The sequence below is a fragment of the Symphalangus syndactylus genome, chromosome 19 (assembly GCF_028878055.3).
Source record: "Symphalangus syndactylus isolate Jambi chromosome 19, NHGRI_mSymSyn1-v2.1_pri, whole genome shotgun sequence".
NCBI classification, from domain to species: Eukaryota; Metazoa; Chordata; class Mammalia; order Primates; family Hylobatidae; genus Symphalangus; species Symphalangus syndactylus.
Genome location: NC_072434.2, coordinates 65,680,440 through 65,698,835, shown reverse-complemented (window position 1 = coordinate 65,698,835; position 18,396 = coordinate 65,680,440). Strand labels below are relative to the sequence as shown.

At 36.9% G+C, this 18,396-nt stretch overlaps 1 protein-coding gene and 1 pseudogene across 13 annotated transcripts in view; both read right to left on the bottom strand.

Annotated features, from left to right (window-relative positions):
- The window catches only part of MARK1 (microtubule affinity regulating kinase 1), a 138,002-nt gene that overhangs the window by 34,771 nt on the left and 84,835 nt on the right, over positions 1–18,396 (bottom strand). For all 13 annotated transcript variants that reach the window (XM_055235357.2, XM_055235359.2, XM_055235358.2 and 10 more), the window contains 3 exons: positions 14,104–14,160; positions 11,566–11,802; positions 11,357–11,476 (listed from right to left, as the gene is read on the bottom strand). In XM_055235357.2, the coding sequence (XP_055091332.1) occupies positions 11,357–11,476; positions 11,566–11,802; positions 14,104–14,160 (414 nt within the window). The remainder of the gene's footprint in view (positions 1–11,356; positions 11,477–11,565; positions 11,803–14,103; positions 14,161–18,396) is intronic.
- Positions 833–10,230, bottom strand: LOC129458921 (histone deacetylase 1-like; annotated as a pseudogene).

Below are 18,396 nucleotides of genomic sequence, written 5' to 3'. Positions count from 1 at the left end.
ACACTTAGAAGTTGTTGAGGGTAAATATATGTTATGTGTTTTTTACCACCATCACCAAAAAAAAAAAGGCAATCTAGTAGAGAATTTACTATATTCATGGTCAGGCAATGGGAAACTGGAAGAAACTTATTTGAATAATTCTGTATTAATTTAGAAAGATTGTTCACTTTTTATTACTATAGAATTTTAGGTTTTCATTTTAGGTGCTGATATATTAATTGCTTTTTCCAGGTCCTGTAAAGTACATTCTCCATCTTTAAACTTTACTTGCCAATATTCCACTAAGTAGAAAAATAACTTCCCATATATATATCTTTTGAAGGCTAATTTCTTGACTGCCCAGGTACCTTCCCCTCATTTATTAATATCTCCCTAAAGCTAATGACTAGAAAATAAAAAATCCAGGGCAGATCTCTAACAATTGGAATCTCTAAGAATACTGCTGTGCTGGACTGGAGGCTTTTCCAGAGGTCATTGTCACATGATTTTTTTTTTTTTTTTTAAAGACAGGCTCTCACTATGTTGCCCAGGCTGGAACTCTTGGATTCAAGCAATCTGCTTGCCTCGGCTTCCCAAAGTGCTGGGATTATAAGCATGAGCTACCATGCCCGGCCACATGATACATTTTTTTTTCACTTTCATATTTTTTATTATTATTATTATTATACTTTAGGTTTTAGGGTACATGTGCACAATGTGCAGATTTGTTACATATGTATCCATGTGCCATGTTGTTTTGCTGCACCCATTAACTCGTCATTTAGCATTAGGTATATCTCCTAATGCTGTCCCTCCCCCCTCCCCCCACCCCACAACAGTCCCTGGAGTGTGATGTTCCCCTTCCTGTGTCTATGAGTTCTCATTGTTCAATTCCCACCTATGAGTGAGAACATGCGGTGTTTGGTTTTTTGTCCTTGCGATAGTTTACTGAGAATGATGTTTTCCAGTTTCATCCATGTCCCTACATGATACATTTTTAAATTAAACTTTCTAGAGAATTCATATTCTCTTGGAAGGCTAGGGATTGAGACTCAGGAATCCTTAGCCTACAGAGGATGCTGTACAAAAGTTGTGGGGTGGGTGGGATTCTCCAGGAAGAATGAATAGTGTAAGAATGAATAGAAAAGGGCTCAGAGTACAGCCTCAAGGAACACTAGTATTTAAAGGTTAGAAAGAAAAGAAATCCAAAAAGAAGAACCCGCACAGCATGACACGGAAGGCAAGGAAGGAGTTCTTCGAAGAGGGGAGAGTGCTGTCCTGTCAAATATGGCCAAATGGTCAAATAAGGTGACGCCTAAATAAGTAGCCCCTTGTGTTTAGCAACAGAGATGGGGGACTTTGCTGGGGGAAGTTTCAGTGGAGTGGTGGCATTAGGAACCAGAAAGTAAATGGACTAGTGAGGAATGGGTGATGGTTTAAGTGTAGATACTCTTCAAAAAGGCTCACTACAAAGGAGGAGCAAGATGGCAGCACTGAAAGGGGATTGCCGGGTTGAAGGATGCCTTTTTTAGTGGAAGAGATTCACGTATGTATAAAAGCTGAGGAAAATGAGTTGATAGAGACAAGGTTCAGTTGGTTACAGAAGAGAGAGCCTTTTTGAAGGGGTGAGATACTGAGAAGGAAGGTAGATAGTCACCAAATCCAGCAAACAGATGAGTGAGTGAAGTCTTCAACAAAAGACATCTTTCCACTGTGACAAGCAGTGGGGAGAGATGGGGTCTAAACAGTGAATTTAATTTTTTTTTTTGTATAGAAATGTACCATTTTATTACAAAGAGTCTCAAAAATGAAAACGGTATCTCAAAAAGGAAACTAGACCACCAACCTCCACCTGCAGAATTAGGGGAAGACAAAGGGCAGGCACTGTGAGTTTCTTGGCTCACTTGAGAAGAGAGCCAATCTAAAAATGGCTGATGTTACATTAGGAGTCTGAAAAGAACAGGAGACCCTTGAAGACCTGGCCACCTCTTCTAGAATGTTCAATAAGAGTACCTTTCCAAAGCTACTAAGCAGGCATTTGGAATTTCAGGATTTTGTCTTATAATTGCATAAAAGTATCCCTTTCACCCAAACCTGGTACCCTTTATGGTTCAAAGTTAAGAACTGGGGAAGGATGGAAGGATGGGTGGCAAGGCAGCTCCTAGAAGAGTTCACCCAGCATAGCTGCCCTGGGCTCAGGGCTTTGGTTTCTGTCTAGTCCCTGGGGATATTTACATTTAATAAACTTTCCTATAAATACACAGAGAAATAGAAAGTATAAAATCTGAGGTGTTGGTGGAGAAAGGCAGGGGACTTGGGAAGAAGCCAGAGCTGGAGAGGTCTGCTCAGGCCAACCTGACCTCCTCCTTGACCCCTTTGGCTTCTGGATTCTCCTCCTTGGTTTTCTCCTCTTCGGTGACTTCGCTCTTCTCATCTAGGTCTTTCTCTTTTTCATCCTGTTTTGACTCTCTCGGCTTTTTTGAAGTTGGAAGAGTTCTTGTGGCCACCCTCTCCCACCTCATCAAAGTCAGAGAACTCTTTCTCACAGGCAATTCGTTCGTCAGAGGAGCAGATTGAGAGGCATTTGTCAGGGTCTTCTTCGCTCTCATCGCCACTCTCCTCCGGGATGGCTCCTCTGGAATCACCTGCATTTGGACCCAGGTGTGTGGGGCAGCATTCTCAGGTTCTCAAACAGTCGCTGTTTATCTTCTCCAAGTACTATTCGTGTTCTGGTTAGTCATACTGGAAGGACTGATATGGAGCTTGAAATCGGGTCCAAACTATTCCAAGTAGTCACTGTATGGAAGCTCATTAGGGATCTCTGTATCCAGGGCCACACCTGTCTCATATGTCCAGCACTAGGCAACATTACAAATGATGGAAACACTTCCTCCCAGCATCAGCAAAGGCAGGTTAAAGCTCCTGACAAATTCCATACACTTGGCATGCCCCCGCCACCCCCTTTTTTTTGAGATGGAGTCTCACTCAGTTCCCCAGGTTGGAGTGCCCTGGTGCAATCGGCTCACTGCAACCTCCGCCTCTAGGGTGCAAGCGATTCTCATGACTCAGCCTCCTGAATAGCTGGGATTACAGAAGTGCACCATCATGTCTGACTAATTTTTGTATTTTTAGTAGATGCGGGGTTTCACCATGTTGGCCAGGCTGGTGTCAAACTTCTGACCTCAAGTGATCCTCCTGCCTCGGCCTCCCAAAATGCTGAGAACAGGCATAAGCCACCACGACAGGCCGGCATGTGCTTTGATGATCAGATTGAAGCAACCTAACCAGTCCCCAGATAAGGAGTCTGAGCCACACTGTAAGAGCACTGCACTAGGCTGGAACATCTCCATTACTTTGAACGTGACCAGCTTGAAAATGGCCTCACAGGACTTGTCGTCAATCCCATCTTGGAGCAGGTAGTTAACAGCATAATACTTGCCTTTGCCAGCCCCAATATCCTGTAGATCCCTAGTTCCTGAAAAGTTCTCTCCATACTTAGGAGAAGACATAGTCACGACCCAGTCTGTGGTATAGAAGGCCTCTTCCATCCCATTGCCATGGTGAATATCAATGTCAACATACAGCACCCTCTGGTGATAGGTTAGCAGTTCCAGGATGGCCAAGACAATGTCATTAATGTAATAGAAGCCAGATGCCTCAGGCTTCTTCGCATGGTTCAGGCCCCCAGCCCAGTTCACAGCGATGTCTATCTGCTGCTTATTAAGTTTGACAGCACTTGCCACAGAGCCACCAGTAGACAACTGCAAGAATTCAAACAGGCCATCGAATACTGGACAGTCCTTGCCGATGTTGAATCTGCATCTGCTTGCTGTGCTCGAACATGTAATCTGAACGGATGGAGTGCAAGAATTTAATGTAATCATCCCCGTGGTACTTGGTCATCTCCTCAGTACTGGGTTTGTGAGGGTGACAGATTTCTATTTTTCAGTGGAGACCATAGTTGGGCAGCAAATTGTGAGTAGTAGATTTGGTGAGGCTTCATTGGATGGTCTTGTCTATAATAGTAATTTCCAACATCCCCGTCGTAGTAATAACAGACTTTCCTCCGGGTGCCCTGTGTCTGCGTCATCTTGTTTGCCTCCCGTCCCTCCCATCAGTTGGTCTCAACAGTAATGTTTAAGGTATGGGAATGGGAAGTGAAGAGTACTTACTCATGACTTTTGGTTTCTATTTTCTCAGTAGAATAAAAGACAAGGATATTTGCCTAGAATATTTTCCCCTATCTTCCCACCTAAGTTCCTTTTCATTTCAAAATGACCACATAAAGTCTGGGACCTTTCTGTTACTCTCTTTCATGGCACCCTGATCTTTGCCTACAATTGAATGTAGCTTGTTGTTATGTAATATTTTGGTTTGCCTGTTAATCATGTATCTCCACCACTGGACCATAAACCCAATCAAAGAATGATCCATGTCTGGTTTGTTCAATATTGCATATCCAGCACCTAAAAGTACCCAGCACTAAATGGTCAGTACATATTTGTAAATTGAATGAATAAAACCTCGTCTTAATCACTCATCTGTCCTTCTCCTGTGTTCCCATGGAACTCTGCTTATATCCTAGTGTTACTGTTATTAAACTCTACCTTTGATTACAGTTAGTTGTTTATCTCCTTCACGTTATTTAAAGTCCTTGAGGACAAAGGCTGTGCCTTATATGCTGTTTTTCTCACTACAGATGCCTGTTTTTGAATAAGGTAGTGTTTTAAAATAATGTTGCTACAAGATCCCTGGGTAAGACAGAATCTAGAGACTAGCAACAAGAAGACACCTTACGAAGTTGTTATAACGTGCAGGAAAGAGAAGAGAGGACTGAACTAGACATGAGGAAATGGAAGAAAGAAATCATAAGTATAATCTATTGCAATTGATGACAAGACTCATTTTGGTTCTGAGGGAATGGATGGAATACAAGAGAGTTCTGAGAATTTTAAATCAGGTGCCTGGCAGAATATGGTTTCTATAAATTAAGCAAGAAATATAGAAGCAATAGCAGATTTGATAGCTGAGAGATAAGCAATTAGAAGAAAAATGAAAATAATTTTCTGATGTTTCTCAGTTAAGTTGCATTTATTTGGTGCTCCCTTCATATCCACATGTTCCTGTCAGAAAAAAATATATACATGGATCAAACCCTTAAGTGATTTGTTTGTTATTTGGGGAAATGAGATTTACTTATGAAATCTAAAATTTTCTTTTTTTTTTTTTTTGAGATGGAGTTTTGCTCTGTCACCCAGGCTGGAGTGCAGTGGCACAATCTCGCCTCACTGCTACCTCCGCCTCCCAGGTTCAAGCGATTCTCCTGCCTCAGCCTCCAGAGTAATTGGGATTGCAGGCATGGGCACCATGCCTGGCTGATTTTGTATCTTTAATAGAGACGGGGTTTCTCCACGTTGGTCAGGATGCTCTTGAACTCCCAACCTCGGGTGATCCGCCCACCTCAGCCTCCCAAAGTGCTGGGATTACAGGCATGAGCCACCGTGCCCGACCTAATTTTTTTTTTTTTTTTTTTTTTGAGATGGAATCTCATTCTGTTCCCAGGCTGGAGTGCAGTGGCGTGATCTCAGTTCACTAATTCACTGCAACCTCCACTTCCCAGGTTCAAGCAATTCTCCTGTCTCAGCCTCTCAAGTAGCTGGGATTACAGGCGCTTGCCACCATGGACAGCTAATTTTTGTATTTTTAGTAGAGACAGGGTTTCATCATGTTGGCCAGGCTGGTCTTAAACTCCTGACCTCAGGTAATCCGCCCACTTGGGCCTCCCAAAGTGCTAGGATTACAGGTGTCAGCCAAAACTATTTGAATACACAATACAATTAACTATTTAAAGTGTGCTATTAGCAGTGAGTTTTAATAAAGACCAAAAGAACAACTCGAAGTGTGGGCTGGGATTTTCAGGGAAGGAACTATAAGGGGGCAGGATGTAAACTGATTTGAAATATAAGCAGTATTTGGAATGGTGCAAAGCCATGGCAGAAGGATGTGAGGAACAGTGAGCAGGCACCCTTCTTTTACTAAGCACACAGATCGTATACAACGAAAGAATACATTTTATACAACATTTTATAATTAGCACGGGAAAAAAAACAATAGAAGGACTGACGGCTAATCCTCACATAAAACTAGATTTGAGGCTAGGCTGAGTCAGAAAAAGTAGAAAACGCAGTGATAAGGAAAGAGAATTGGGCAGTAATGAGAGAATCAACAGTTTTGTTTCCCTTTATTATTATTATTATTATTATTTTTTTTTTGAGACAGAGTCTCACTCTGTCACCCAGGCTGGAGTGCAGTGGCGCAATCTCGGCTCACTGCAAGCTCCACCTCCCGGGTTCATGCCATTCTCCTGCCTCAGCCTCCCGAGTAGCTGGGACTACAGGCGCCCACCACCACGCCCGGCTAATTTTTTGTATTTTTAGTAGAGACGGGGTTTCATCTTGGTCTCGATCTCCTGACCTCGTGATCCGCCCGCCTCGGCCTCCCAAAGTGCTGGGATTACAAGCGTGAGCCACCACGCCCGGCCTCCCTTTATTATTATTATTCTAGTCACTGGGAATCACCAAGAGTCTACTTAGCAGTTTGTCTCACAACAACAGTTGTATTTCAAAGCAGAATAAAAGTAATCTTCTCAGAACGGAAGATAAAGGTTGGAAAGAAGATCTCCTTAAGAAAGGGAAGATGTGGGGGTTTAACTCTGTTAATTCAAAATCTGAGGGTCTTTTTCCAAAAATAAAGCATAGAAAGCAACAAAGTATGGACACATGAAAGGGAAGAGAGATATGGACTACCTGCCCTTAGTTGTGTGAACCTCATGCATATGTAAAATTCTTTCATGGTAACCAAAAGAGTTAACATTAAAAGTCAAGGGAGAAACATTCCCAGAAAACGGAGGTACTGCGTGACAGGAGAGAGCTCATGTAACCCGAGTCTGGGTGGTTTCAGGCATGGTATAAAGAACTAGGCCAACAAACTGCACTAGACATAGAAACTAGCTGAATAAACTCATCCACTCTGATTTCATTTCAGGTATCTCATGAGAAACTAGAGGACAAAAACAATTCCAAAATTAACAAAACAAAGTTTACTCTAGCCATCAGTGCCAATGAACATAAATGACTGCCTGAGAGTTATATTAACCAAATAATTGATTCAGACGAATAAAAGAATTAAACTAGCTTTGGGAAATATACACTCTATACTTAGGTGCACATTTATTTTATTTTATCTTATTTGGACACAGGGTCGTGTTCTGTCATCCTGGCTGCAGTCCAGTGGCGCAATCATGGCTTATTGCATCCTCAACCTCCTGGGCTCACAATCCTCCTGCTTCAGCCTCCCGAGTAGCTTGGACTACAGACGTGTGATACCACGCCCAGCTAATGTAGAGATGGGGTTTTTCCATGTTGCCCAGGCTGGTCTCCATCTCCTGGACTTAGGTGATCTGCCCACCTTGGCCTCCCAAAGTATTTGGATTACAGTCATGAGCCATCAAGCCTGGCCTTAGGTGCACATTTTAAAAATATGGAATTTAGAACGGCCAGACAGAAATAATTTTACTTAAATGATTTCAACCTTTGTAAAATATACTATATGCTTCTGCATTTGTACACAGAAATCTTTCATTAAAAATTTATGAATTTTTTTTTTGCCTTTACTGTCATTTGGCAGACATAAACAAGACTGTAAAGATTATTTTAGTAACAGCTGAAAAATTAAGTATCAAAAGTCAAAATAAACACTCTTATGGGAGGACCAATGATGACAACGAGAGGGCAATAAGAGGACCTTTGCTCCAGGCTCAAATTTTGCATTGTTTTGAAAGGTAATATAGTCCATCTTGTTTAAAGACTGGAAAAATGAATGAACACATACAAAACAGGGAAAGCAGAAAAGTTTTTCAGTTTCTAATAAAAAAATCTAGACATATCAATATTCCAATAAATGGGTTAAAAAAACCCTAGTGTACAACATAAAGCACAAATCCTTTTAAAATCATAATGTCCTCATTATGAGAGGACAGTATTACACATGGAAGTTCCAGACTAGGACAATTAGAAAGAGCTGACAGCATTCACATATATAACCTGAAAAAATTGTGTAACTGTTTGCTTACGCCTAGAAACAAACTATAGGCCTAGTAGAATGTGAAACTAATTTCATTAATTTTTATTTTCACAGATGATAAATAAGGCATTTAACTTATGAGTCTTTAAGAAACACTTTAATAAAATACACAGTTATGTCTGGTAGCAACAGAAAGGTAAGTTAAATAAGTTTGAAACAACATGCAACCATGTAAGGTTCTCTAAATCAAATTTCAATATTAGCAAAATATATAGTGAAGAAAGACTAGAGGATACTCTAATCAATAATTCATGACACTAAAGTAACACTGAAAAACATTCATGATGTTCCATTTTTTTAAAATGTGGAAATTACCAGAAAAATATTTTATATTAAAATATACAAAGCTGGTACAAATCTATGAGGCTTATTAGCCAGACTCCTTAAGAAAAGTAGTTAAAAGACACTGACAGCTTATACATGAAGAAGCACAAACTATTCAACAAAAATATTCCATTTTATTGCTAATAAAAGAATATGAATTAAAGCAAGGCATCAAATACTAGAATTTGTATCCAATATTGTATCAGGCTATGGAGAATAGGTACATTCAAAAGCCTTGGGTCACACACATCTTTTGGCAATGATAAAAGCTATCCGATCACTTACACCCTTTGACCCAGTAATTCCACTCTGAAGAATTTATCTAAGCATATATCCCAAAGGGGAAAAAAGTATACCACATTGTTTTTTATCAAAAACAATGGAAACAACTCAGATGTGCAATAAGCAGGAATAGTTAAATAAATTATGATACGTAACCCAAGGAGAATAACATAGCTATTAAAAAGGAAGGAGTGCATTCTTATGACAAAGCAAGAAGTGCATATCAAAAGCTTGTAAGGTTAAAAAAAAGAATGGAACATGATATAAAACATTACTAACACATAAAATGTTATGTTTACATACTAAAGATGAGTATTTTGAAAATAGCTTGAAAAAAGTTTACAGATTTTTTACTGTAAAGCTAATAAAATTGGTATGAAAAATAAAAGTGAAGACTAACAATTTTTGAAGTCACCAATATTTCTAGGAGAATTTCTTAAGGTATGGTATAAGAAATATTTCTTTTTTAAAAAATGGTGTCAAGTTTCCCTGGAAAGTCATTTCTGGGAACTGTGAAGCAAATCAGCCTTTGTATAGTAATATCTATAATATTATGATAATATTTCCAGTGGGGACTCGTGGTTTCATAGCTGAAAAACTTTGTTTTGGTAAGCTGGAACAGAAAGTTGCAAACTATACTGAAATATATTAGAGTGAGCTTCTGATGATCAAATATTTTAGTAATAAAAATTTGGCTTTTAAATTCAACTCAAAGCACTCTAATATTTTAATCCTCAACATGTTAATAATAATGATAAAAGACTAAAGTGTTTGGCTAGTATAATCATCTTTAAGACATAAGCACATCTTACCTACTGTCCATAGACATCTGTAATATCTATTCCCCCAAAATAACTTTTGTATGTTCTTTTTGCTCTGCTCATTAGCCAAGCTGCTGCTTCAACTCTGGGCATTTTATTAAGTGTCACTCAGGTAAAGTGGGGTTCTTATGATAAAAGTTAGTCACAAAACAGGATTACAAAACATGTTCTCTAAAGTTCATTATTTTAGAACTGATATGAGAGTCAACAATTTTAGCTTTTAAGTATTTCACCTAATTTTTCTACGAATAATGATGGAAAGCTTTCAAAATAAGTGATATAAAAGTGGGCATTATATAGTACATGTTCTCTATTAAAGCATTACCTCATTTTTTTTTTACCCCCAAAAGGGGAGAAAAGCCCATAAAACTCATAAGCTGTAACTAATCACATTTAAACAAATAATTCAGTAAAAAAATCATGATCATTGATCAACTGACACAAAGCAGTCAAAATAATTTCCCAATGGAAGTTGCCATCCCCTAACTTCCATCAAAACATGCTGTATCTTCTACTGAAAAATATTTGTGGAAATAAAATTACAAAGCCCACACTAACCTGAGAGCTCTGTACACAGGGATGGCTCACTATAAGGCTGCCTCCTAAGCAGCATGAAGTCCATGACAGAAAGCCCCATTGCTACACTAAAAAAGTACAGTTTATATGAGGTTAATTCTCTGAATTCTCTACCCTTTCTATTAAGGCAAATAAAAGAAGACAAAGTACTAGTGAATATTGCATGCTGAATTTCTGAAATTATCTTAGTAAAGGCTAAAATATCATTCTTAAAAACAGATGTGCAAAATACTTAAGAAATAAATTATTCTAATTGCAGTGCCAGAAGAAAAAAAATAGTAGACATTTTGGTTATGTGAACTTGCTTGGCTGTAACATACTTAGTCCATTTATAATAATGTCTATTATTACAAATAACCTCACATATGAAATATATGTAGGTAACACAACAATGTGTTAAGAAATGAAATGCCTGTTTCCAATATGTTGTACTTAAATATTTGTAAATTTTCTTTACTAAAGTTGAGAGGTTTCTATTACATTTTTATTTTATTTTGTTTTTTTTTTTTTGTGATAGAGTCTCGCTCTGTCACCCAGGCTGGAGTGCAGGGGCGTGATCTTGGCTCACCGCAAGCTCTGCCTCCCGGGTTCACGCCATTCTCCTGCCTCAGCCTCCCGAGTAGCTGGGACTACAGGCGTGCGCCACCTCGCCCACCTAATTTTTTGTATTTTTAGTAAAGATGGGGTTTCACCATGTTAGCCAGGATGGTCTCGTCTCCTGACCTTGTGATCTGCCCGCCTCGGCCTCCCAAAGTGCCAGGATTATAGGCCTGAGCCACCGCGCCTGGCCCTACATTTTTAAATGCTAGATATCAATGTCAGATATAGCTGTGAAATATTCACTAGATTAGAATTTTCACTATTTTCTTTTATCCTTGAAATATTTATTGAGTACTTACTAAAAACAAGGTTTCTGTTTTCGACAAAGCAATTTCTGACAGCGGCTACGTTTTCCTCTTTCTCTAACTAAAAGTCAACTTAACCTCTATTTTTGTGTTGTTTTTATTTAATACGGCACTGAAGAACAAAGAGGAAATAATAGTTTTTAGAGACAGCTACTGTAGCAACTTTTGAAAGTGAAAAAAAGTCATGTAATTTTCCCTACCTATAAACAAAAGGCAGATTAGATAATTTGGCAACTTTCCTAAGAAAACATAGGAGAAAAATGCTCTTCAGTTCCTGGAATATTTTAATTGTTAAAATTTAAATTTGGAGTACAAAAATTTACTTACTTCCAAGCTGCCTCTCTTTATTGGATTCAGGACTAATAATTTCTTCAGAAGATTTTCACAGTCTGTGGACATATAGAAGGGAATACGGTACTTCCCTCGTAAAACTCGCTCTCGCAGTTCCTTAATAAAAGTGAAAGAAAGCACTTATAACTGGTTTTTGAAATAATCATACTTGGGGATAAAACATTAATAAAGAATTTAGCTGATACCTTTAAATTCTGGCCATCGAAAGGCAAGGAGCCACTGACTAATGTATAGAGAATGACGCCCAGACTCCACACATCCACTTCAGGCCCATCATACTTCTTTCCTTGGAAAAGCTCGGGAGCAGCATAGGGTGGGCTTCCACAAAATGTGTCCAATTTGTTCCCAACTGTAAATTCGTTACTAAAACCAAAGTCAGCAATTTTAATATTCATATCACCATCAAGGAGAAGGTTTTCAGCCTAAGGAAAATAATAAAAAGAACAATGTAAAAAGCCTACATAAAATAAAAATATTTGTAAAAGTGTTTTAGCTTCCAAACTTATATATCTCTTGACTCTCATTTCTAAATGTAATATCAAATTTCGAAGCCCAGTATGGTACTTCAATGCATAACAGTTCTGAATTACATCTATATAAGACTAAATTTTAACACTACATAAGGAAAGCTCTCTTTATATGCATATATGCAACTACTTAAGAAAGGTTATTTAAAACCCATTTTCTTTCATAGGTTATTTTAAACTCATTTTTTTCCTCATAGTCAGAAACATCCTGGAAGCGTACCTTAATATGACCTACTCTAAAGAACATAATACTAATCCATCTTGGACTTAAACCAACATGATTACCCAAAGGAGCTCTATTTTAATAGGGTATTATTGGTTAATGCAAGGCTCAAAGGTATATCTACAGTAACTGCGTCAGGGGTTCTGTGACTACTAATTCATTCCTTTGTCTTCTCTTGTAGAATGTTTCCTCAACAAAGTACTGTTTCAGTAAAACATGACCAAAAAATACAGCCTCCATTATATCTTGTCTGTTTTAAGCTTCTTTTTGCTGTTCTAAAACTAGATTCTCTTCTTGACATATATTTTACATAGAAAACAGTGAATTTTCCACGTTTTGAGATGGTTTTCCAAAATCCTAAAGCAGAATCCCTCAAAGACAATATTTTACATGTCCCTTTTGTAAACAGAAGCAACTCAATAAAGGACTTGCTTTTGTACATGTTTTATTTTAAACTCTATTACAACGGACGGATAGACTAACAAAGTTATAGGTTACTTTGTAGATGTGTTTTATCAGGTTCCAAAAAGAAAAAATTTGACTTAAACAAAAATCAGATTTCTCTGTATTACTGGAAGGTCCAACAATCATAAGAGTCAAGCACTCTGCCCATCATATATCTCTTCCCTCTCTACCCACCACAACCTTTCTTTTCTTCTTTTTTATGGTATACTAGCTTGGGATATTTGTTTTCATTTTATTTTGGAAAATGCAGATACACCTAGAACCCAAAATATACAATAAAAATAGGGTATCGTTTATTACATAAATACTATAAAAGCACATATATTTGGAAAAATTTATATTAGATTGTAACATTTTTGAACTGTGACAAAACCAGGTTATTTTTATGTTCTGATGTAAGGGCCTGGTCATTGTAAATTTCTGCAGCTGTTTGTGAGCAAGCTGGACTTTTTTCAGTCTCTCTAAAAATGTCTGGATGGATATCAAAGAATCCAAGCTGCCTCAGAAGAGAAGAGCTGCAAGGGGTTCTGAGGTCTCCTTCCAGCAATGTACAGGAAAACTCTCTCTACTGGACTGGTGGGAAAACACAAGGTTTTGAACATGATTATTTTTTGCAGATTTTTTTCATATAAGAAATGAGATGATAAACTGGGAGTTAAACACAGAAGCAGGGGAACAGTTCTTTTCTTTCTCATTCATCATGGAAGTGATTCCCCTTAAAATAGCCAAGGAAAGAAACCAAGAAATAGAAAAATTTGGAGCAACAGAAAATTCATAAGCTCTGAAAAATGAAGCTAAAATACAGAATTAGACTTGACTTTTGACAACTGTTTAGGATAATATATTCAAATATCACCCAAACTGGTGCTAGTAGTTGATAAAGGTGATGAGGAAAAAAGTAAAAAAGAAAAATAAGACTCCTATGTAAGGGACAATGCAAACTGTATTTGGAAGATTAGAGAAAAAAGGAAAAAAAGGTATAAACATTTCAGCCCAGGGTGTTTTCACTTTCAACAAAATCTATGTAGCACAACCATTTATTGACTAACTACACATTTCTTATTCCAAAGTATGCTCATTTATACTACTATACACATTTAGTGTTCATAAAAATGTTTTACAACTTTCCTTAGTTCTTTGAGCTTTAAGGTAGAGTGTGAATACTGTCTCTTATGTAAGGGAAACATGGGTCTGTGCTCTGACTTTGCTTCTGTCTGAGGTCCCACACTTTTGGCTAGGAACAAAGTTCCATATCTATGCATTTAAAACAAACTAATTAGTAGTGAATCAAATCGTCTAACCTCTAAAGCTAGATAACTTCTCACTCATATTTTCTTCATTTGCTCAGTGAAAATATTACCTTCCATAAAGTTGCTGTGGGAATCAAAAACTAACTACTTGTATAGTGTCTAGCAGCACAGGCAATAAAATAGACAGCTCTAATATTATTATTAAATACATGTTAATAATAAAGATTTTTTTTAAAAAAATTACACTCAGAAGCTTACCTTAAGATCACGGTGAACAATGCACTTTTGATGACAATACTGTACAGCAGATACAATCTGGAATAAATATTTGGATAAAAGAGTCAAATTATTAAAAAAACACAATTTTCCCCAATAATCACCTCCAATTTAGATAAATTACTAACTCAGATTTCAAGGTAATATTTAATAAATATGCTATGCCTTTAGTTCAGAAAACTATACACATTAAACTTTCTCTGCTAAATGCAGAAAATATGGAAAAGTAATAATCTCTTGCTAAAATACAATAAAATATTTCTTTGTCAGAGGCTGTGAAGATTTCATATGGATCATTTATAGTTCTCTGTTTATGTGACTGAATGTGTACAATTTATAGTTTTGGCCAAATAGTTTATTACAGTGTTGAAATAAAAGCTTTGGCACACATGAATTGGTATTTTAAGATAATTGTCTCAAGTTAAAAAAGCAAAACTCTATTCCAGGAATTACATCAAATGTGTTCAAGGCATGTTTCTTTAGTGAGGCCAATTCACTAAGAACTTATCAATGAGGTATTTAGCAATATCTATATTTATCTGTTCATATATAAAGAGAAAGGAAAATATTTGAGCCTTAAAAAGAAACCTGATCAGCAACAGAAAAGAGGGAAAAATGAAATTCAATCTTAAACCTGTCACTAATTCAGTCAGGTGAAGTATTCTATGACTGTAACTTGATTTTGTATGCAGCCATAATTTTTAACCATCACCAGGGCTCTTTGGAGAAAAGGACTAAACAAGGAGGAACCCAACAGTCTAAAGGCCAAAAATATAAGAGAAATAGATTATAAACAATTCTATGATAGCTCTTTATTACATAAAATACAGAAATGGAAAGCATCTGATAGCAATCAATTAAGAACTATTTTGTACATATAATTACATCTGATGAATAAAAGGATAGTCATTTTAATGTACATCAGAACATTCAATTCTGTGGATTCAGTTAAATATAAAAACAGTTTGAATGTTAGGCATTTACAAATGGAGACAAAAATGAGATTTTTTTAAAAGTCTAAAGGTGATGTGAAGTATGACCATGCTAATAGGAATATGGGTGGAAAAAAAAACTTCAAAGTAGAAGTAAACTAATATTTCAGTATTATAAAATTATTCTAATGTATATTAAAATGGTTCAAAGACAGAGAAAACATGAATTCAAAACAAAATCATCAACACACAATGAGTAATATACAATTCCATTTAATTCATTTTGATTCAACAGTTTATTGAGTACCTGCTATGTGCAAGGAAATGTGCTGGTTGCTAGGCAAATACAAAAATGAAAACTAAGTGGACTCTGTCCTTAAGGCGCTTATAATCTGATTAAGAAGAGAAAATAAGGTATATATTCTCTATATACCTTGTATTATGGAGGTATATATTATTATATATAGAGGTATATATTATTACCTTTCTATATATTGTATATAGAGAGGTATATATCATTCCCCTATAATACAAGGTAGAATCATAGAACTCTACCTTTTATGAGAGATTCGTAAAAAATAAAGAATAATTTCAGCTGGAAATGCTTCCTGAAGGAGGTGATATTTGGTCTAAGCCATCCTTGAAGGACAGAAATATTTTAAAATGTGGAGATCTGGGGATGGGGAGGTGATGAAATGCATTAATGACAAGGGAACTGTGTATTTGAAAAGCAGGTAGGACTCATGCCTATAATCTCAGCACTTTGGGAGGCTGAAGAGGGAGGATGATCGCTTGAGGCCAGAAGTTCAAGACCAGGCCTTGGCAACACAGTGAGACCCCATCTCTACAAAAAATAAAAATATTAGCTAAGTGTGGTGGTGTGCACCTGTGGTCCCAGCTACACGGGAGGCTGAGGCAGGAGGATTTCTTGAGCCTAGGAGGTCGAGGCTGCAGTATGCCATGTTCACACCACTGCACACCAACCTGGATGACACAGTGAGACCCTGTCTCAAAAACAACTAACAAAGAAACAAACAAAAAGACCAACCAAACAAACAAACAAAAAAAAACCCCACAAAACCAAACCAAACCAAAAATCATGTAAAGAAAAGGAGGTGGAAAAATGGTGACAGTGGGAGTCAAATCTTGACAAATAGGTAGGTAAAAGTCATGAATTCAAAACTAGGCAGGTACTACAGAACCACTAGATGTTCTTGGGCAGGGTGACTGGGAATGATTATAATCAATTTGAAGTATGATTCCCAAAAATACAGAAGGTTCTAATGATGAACATTTTGTAGTATTAGTTTTCTTAAGCAATATGCTTCAAAATTCTAATATCCAATTTTCACTAAATTATATTCATTAGCCAAAAGATATATACATTTATATGTATATTTTATCAGATATACTATATAGGTTATAGTATGTTCATATTATAAGATTTTTGTATCATGGGTGACAGAAATTTTCTGATAATGACATTATCTTTTATTAGTCACATGTTTGTATGATCCACTGAAGGTATGCAACAGATAATAATTTGGTTACCAAACATGATCAGAGGCCATGCAACTCATGTCAGACAGAATGGTCTCTATGAAAACAGTTCTATAGGTACTTCTGGAATCAAACATTTCCTGAGCCTCAAAGCATCAAGAATGGAAAGATAATTACAAAGAATCCTCTGCATTAAGCATGTGTTCTACCCAAACTCTATGAACTCTGAGCTATCAGTCAAATGTGGTAGTTTATTATAGTATTACCACACTTGCTTAGCAGGGAACAATTTCTGCCATGAAAGAAGTTCTGCCTTCTGACTCACTGCAAGAATCCCCCTCCACAAGCCCAATTTTTACTGCATTATTTTACAGCTAGACCTTCCCATCTCAAATCATTCTGTACTTCCATAAATAGGATATAAGAACTTCCCTATGAGCCTTCTATTAATGGATCCTTAAAACATGATTTACTGTCAGCTGGGTATTGACGGTAAGACCACACACATCAGGGTTTTCCATTGAGGTGGCGTCATCAGGGTTACTTCGCAATTATTAATACTTATAAGTGGTAGACTTGATATTGCAAGAATTGAATCAATATTATGATTTTTTTTTTTGTAGGCTCAAGTCTTAAGGAATGTAAAAGCATTTTATGGGCAATGGCTGCTCAGTGGTCTTAAAATGCCTAAGTGTCTTTGGTATTTCTAAGAGTAAGGTCAAGGACGTATATACATTTATCCTTATTGACATAGTATTAATACATACATTCTTTCACTGTTAAAATACAAAAGCAAATAAAATTAAATGTATATTCATTAAGTCCGTAAGAGTTTAAATCAAATCCATAAATAAAAATAAGCTCCTCAAAAATAAATTTAAGTATAAATTTACCTTTAGTCAGGTAACTACAAAATAATGTACGTGTGTCCATGTGTATGTATGTTTACATATCTCTGGTTTCTAAAAATGTGAGTTAGTAACTTTTTTAGTTTTGGGAAAACATATATAGATACTAAATACATTTAAAATTTACAGTAAATAAATAAATTAGAAAGAAAATATTTGCCATTGTTTTACAATTTAAATAGCATTCATTTGGCACTCAGTCTCTGCAATGTAAAGAATATGAAGATGATTTCAAAATATTACAGACTTTATTTAAAAACAAGCCAATTTTAGTAATTATTTGTATCTCTATAAAAATATCTATGTCCCAACCTCCTGTCCTGCTCTCGCTCACCAGCAAAGATGGAAAGCTCTTTAAAATAGCAGGCATTTCCAACTTCTCTAATTCCATATAGTACCCAGTACAGTTTTCTACATCTATCAAAAAATAAGTAAAACTAGCTGCCTTAAAAAATAAGAGTAAGTAGCAATATTCTTTAAAATATACATTAGGATTCCAATGGGAATATTTAACGCAAATTGGAACTTTCTTGCTGGTCTGCTACTAACAAAAGCTACTGGGACTGATATTAAATGAGTAATATTTAAAACGATGTGTGTGGCTGGGCGCAGTGGCTCATGCCTGTAATCCCAGCACTTTGGGAGGCTGAGGTGGGCAGATCACCTGAGGTCAGGAGTTCAAGACCAGCCTGGCCAATGTGCTGAAACCCTGTCAACCAAAAATACAAAAATTAGTTGGGTGTGGTGGTGTGTGCCTGTAATCCCAGCTACTTGGGAGGCTGAGGTAGGAGAATCGCTTGAACCCAGGAAGCGGAGGTTGCAGTGAGACAAGATAGCGCCACCGCACTCTAGCCTGAGTGACAGAGCAAGACTCCGTCTCAAAAAAAAAAAAATAAAATAAATAAAATAAATAAATACATGTTGAGGGGCATTCC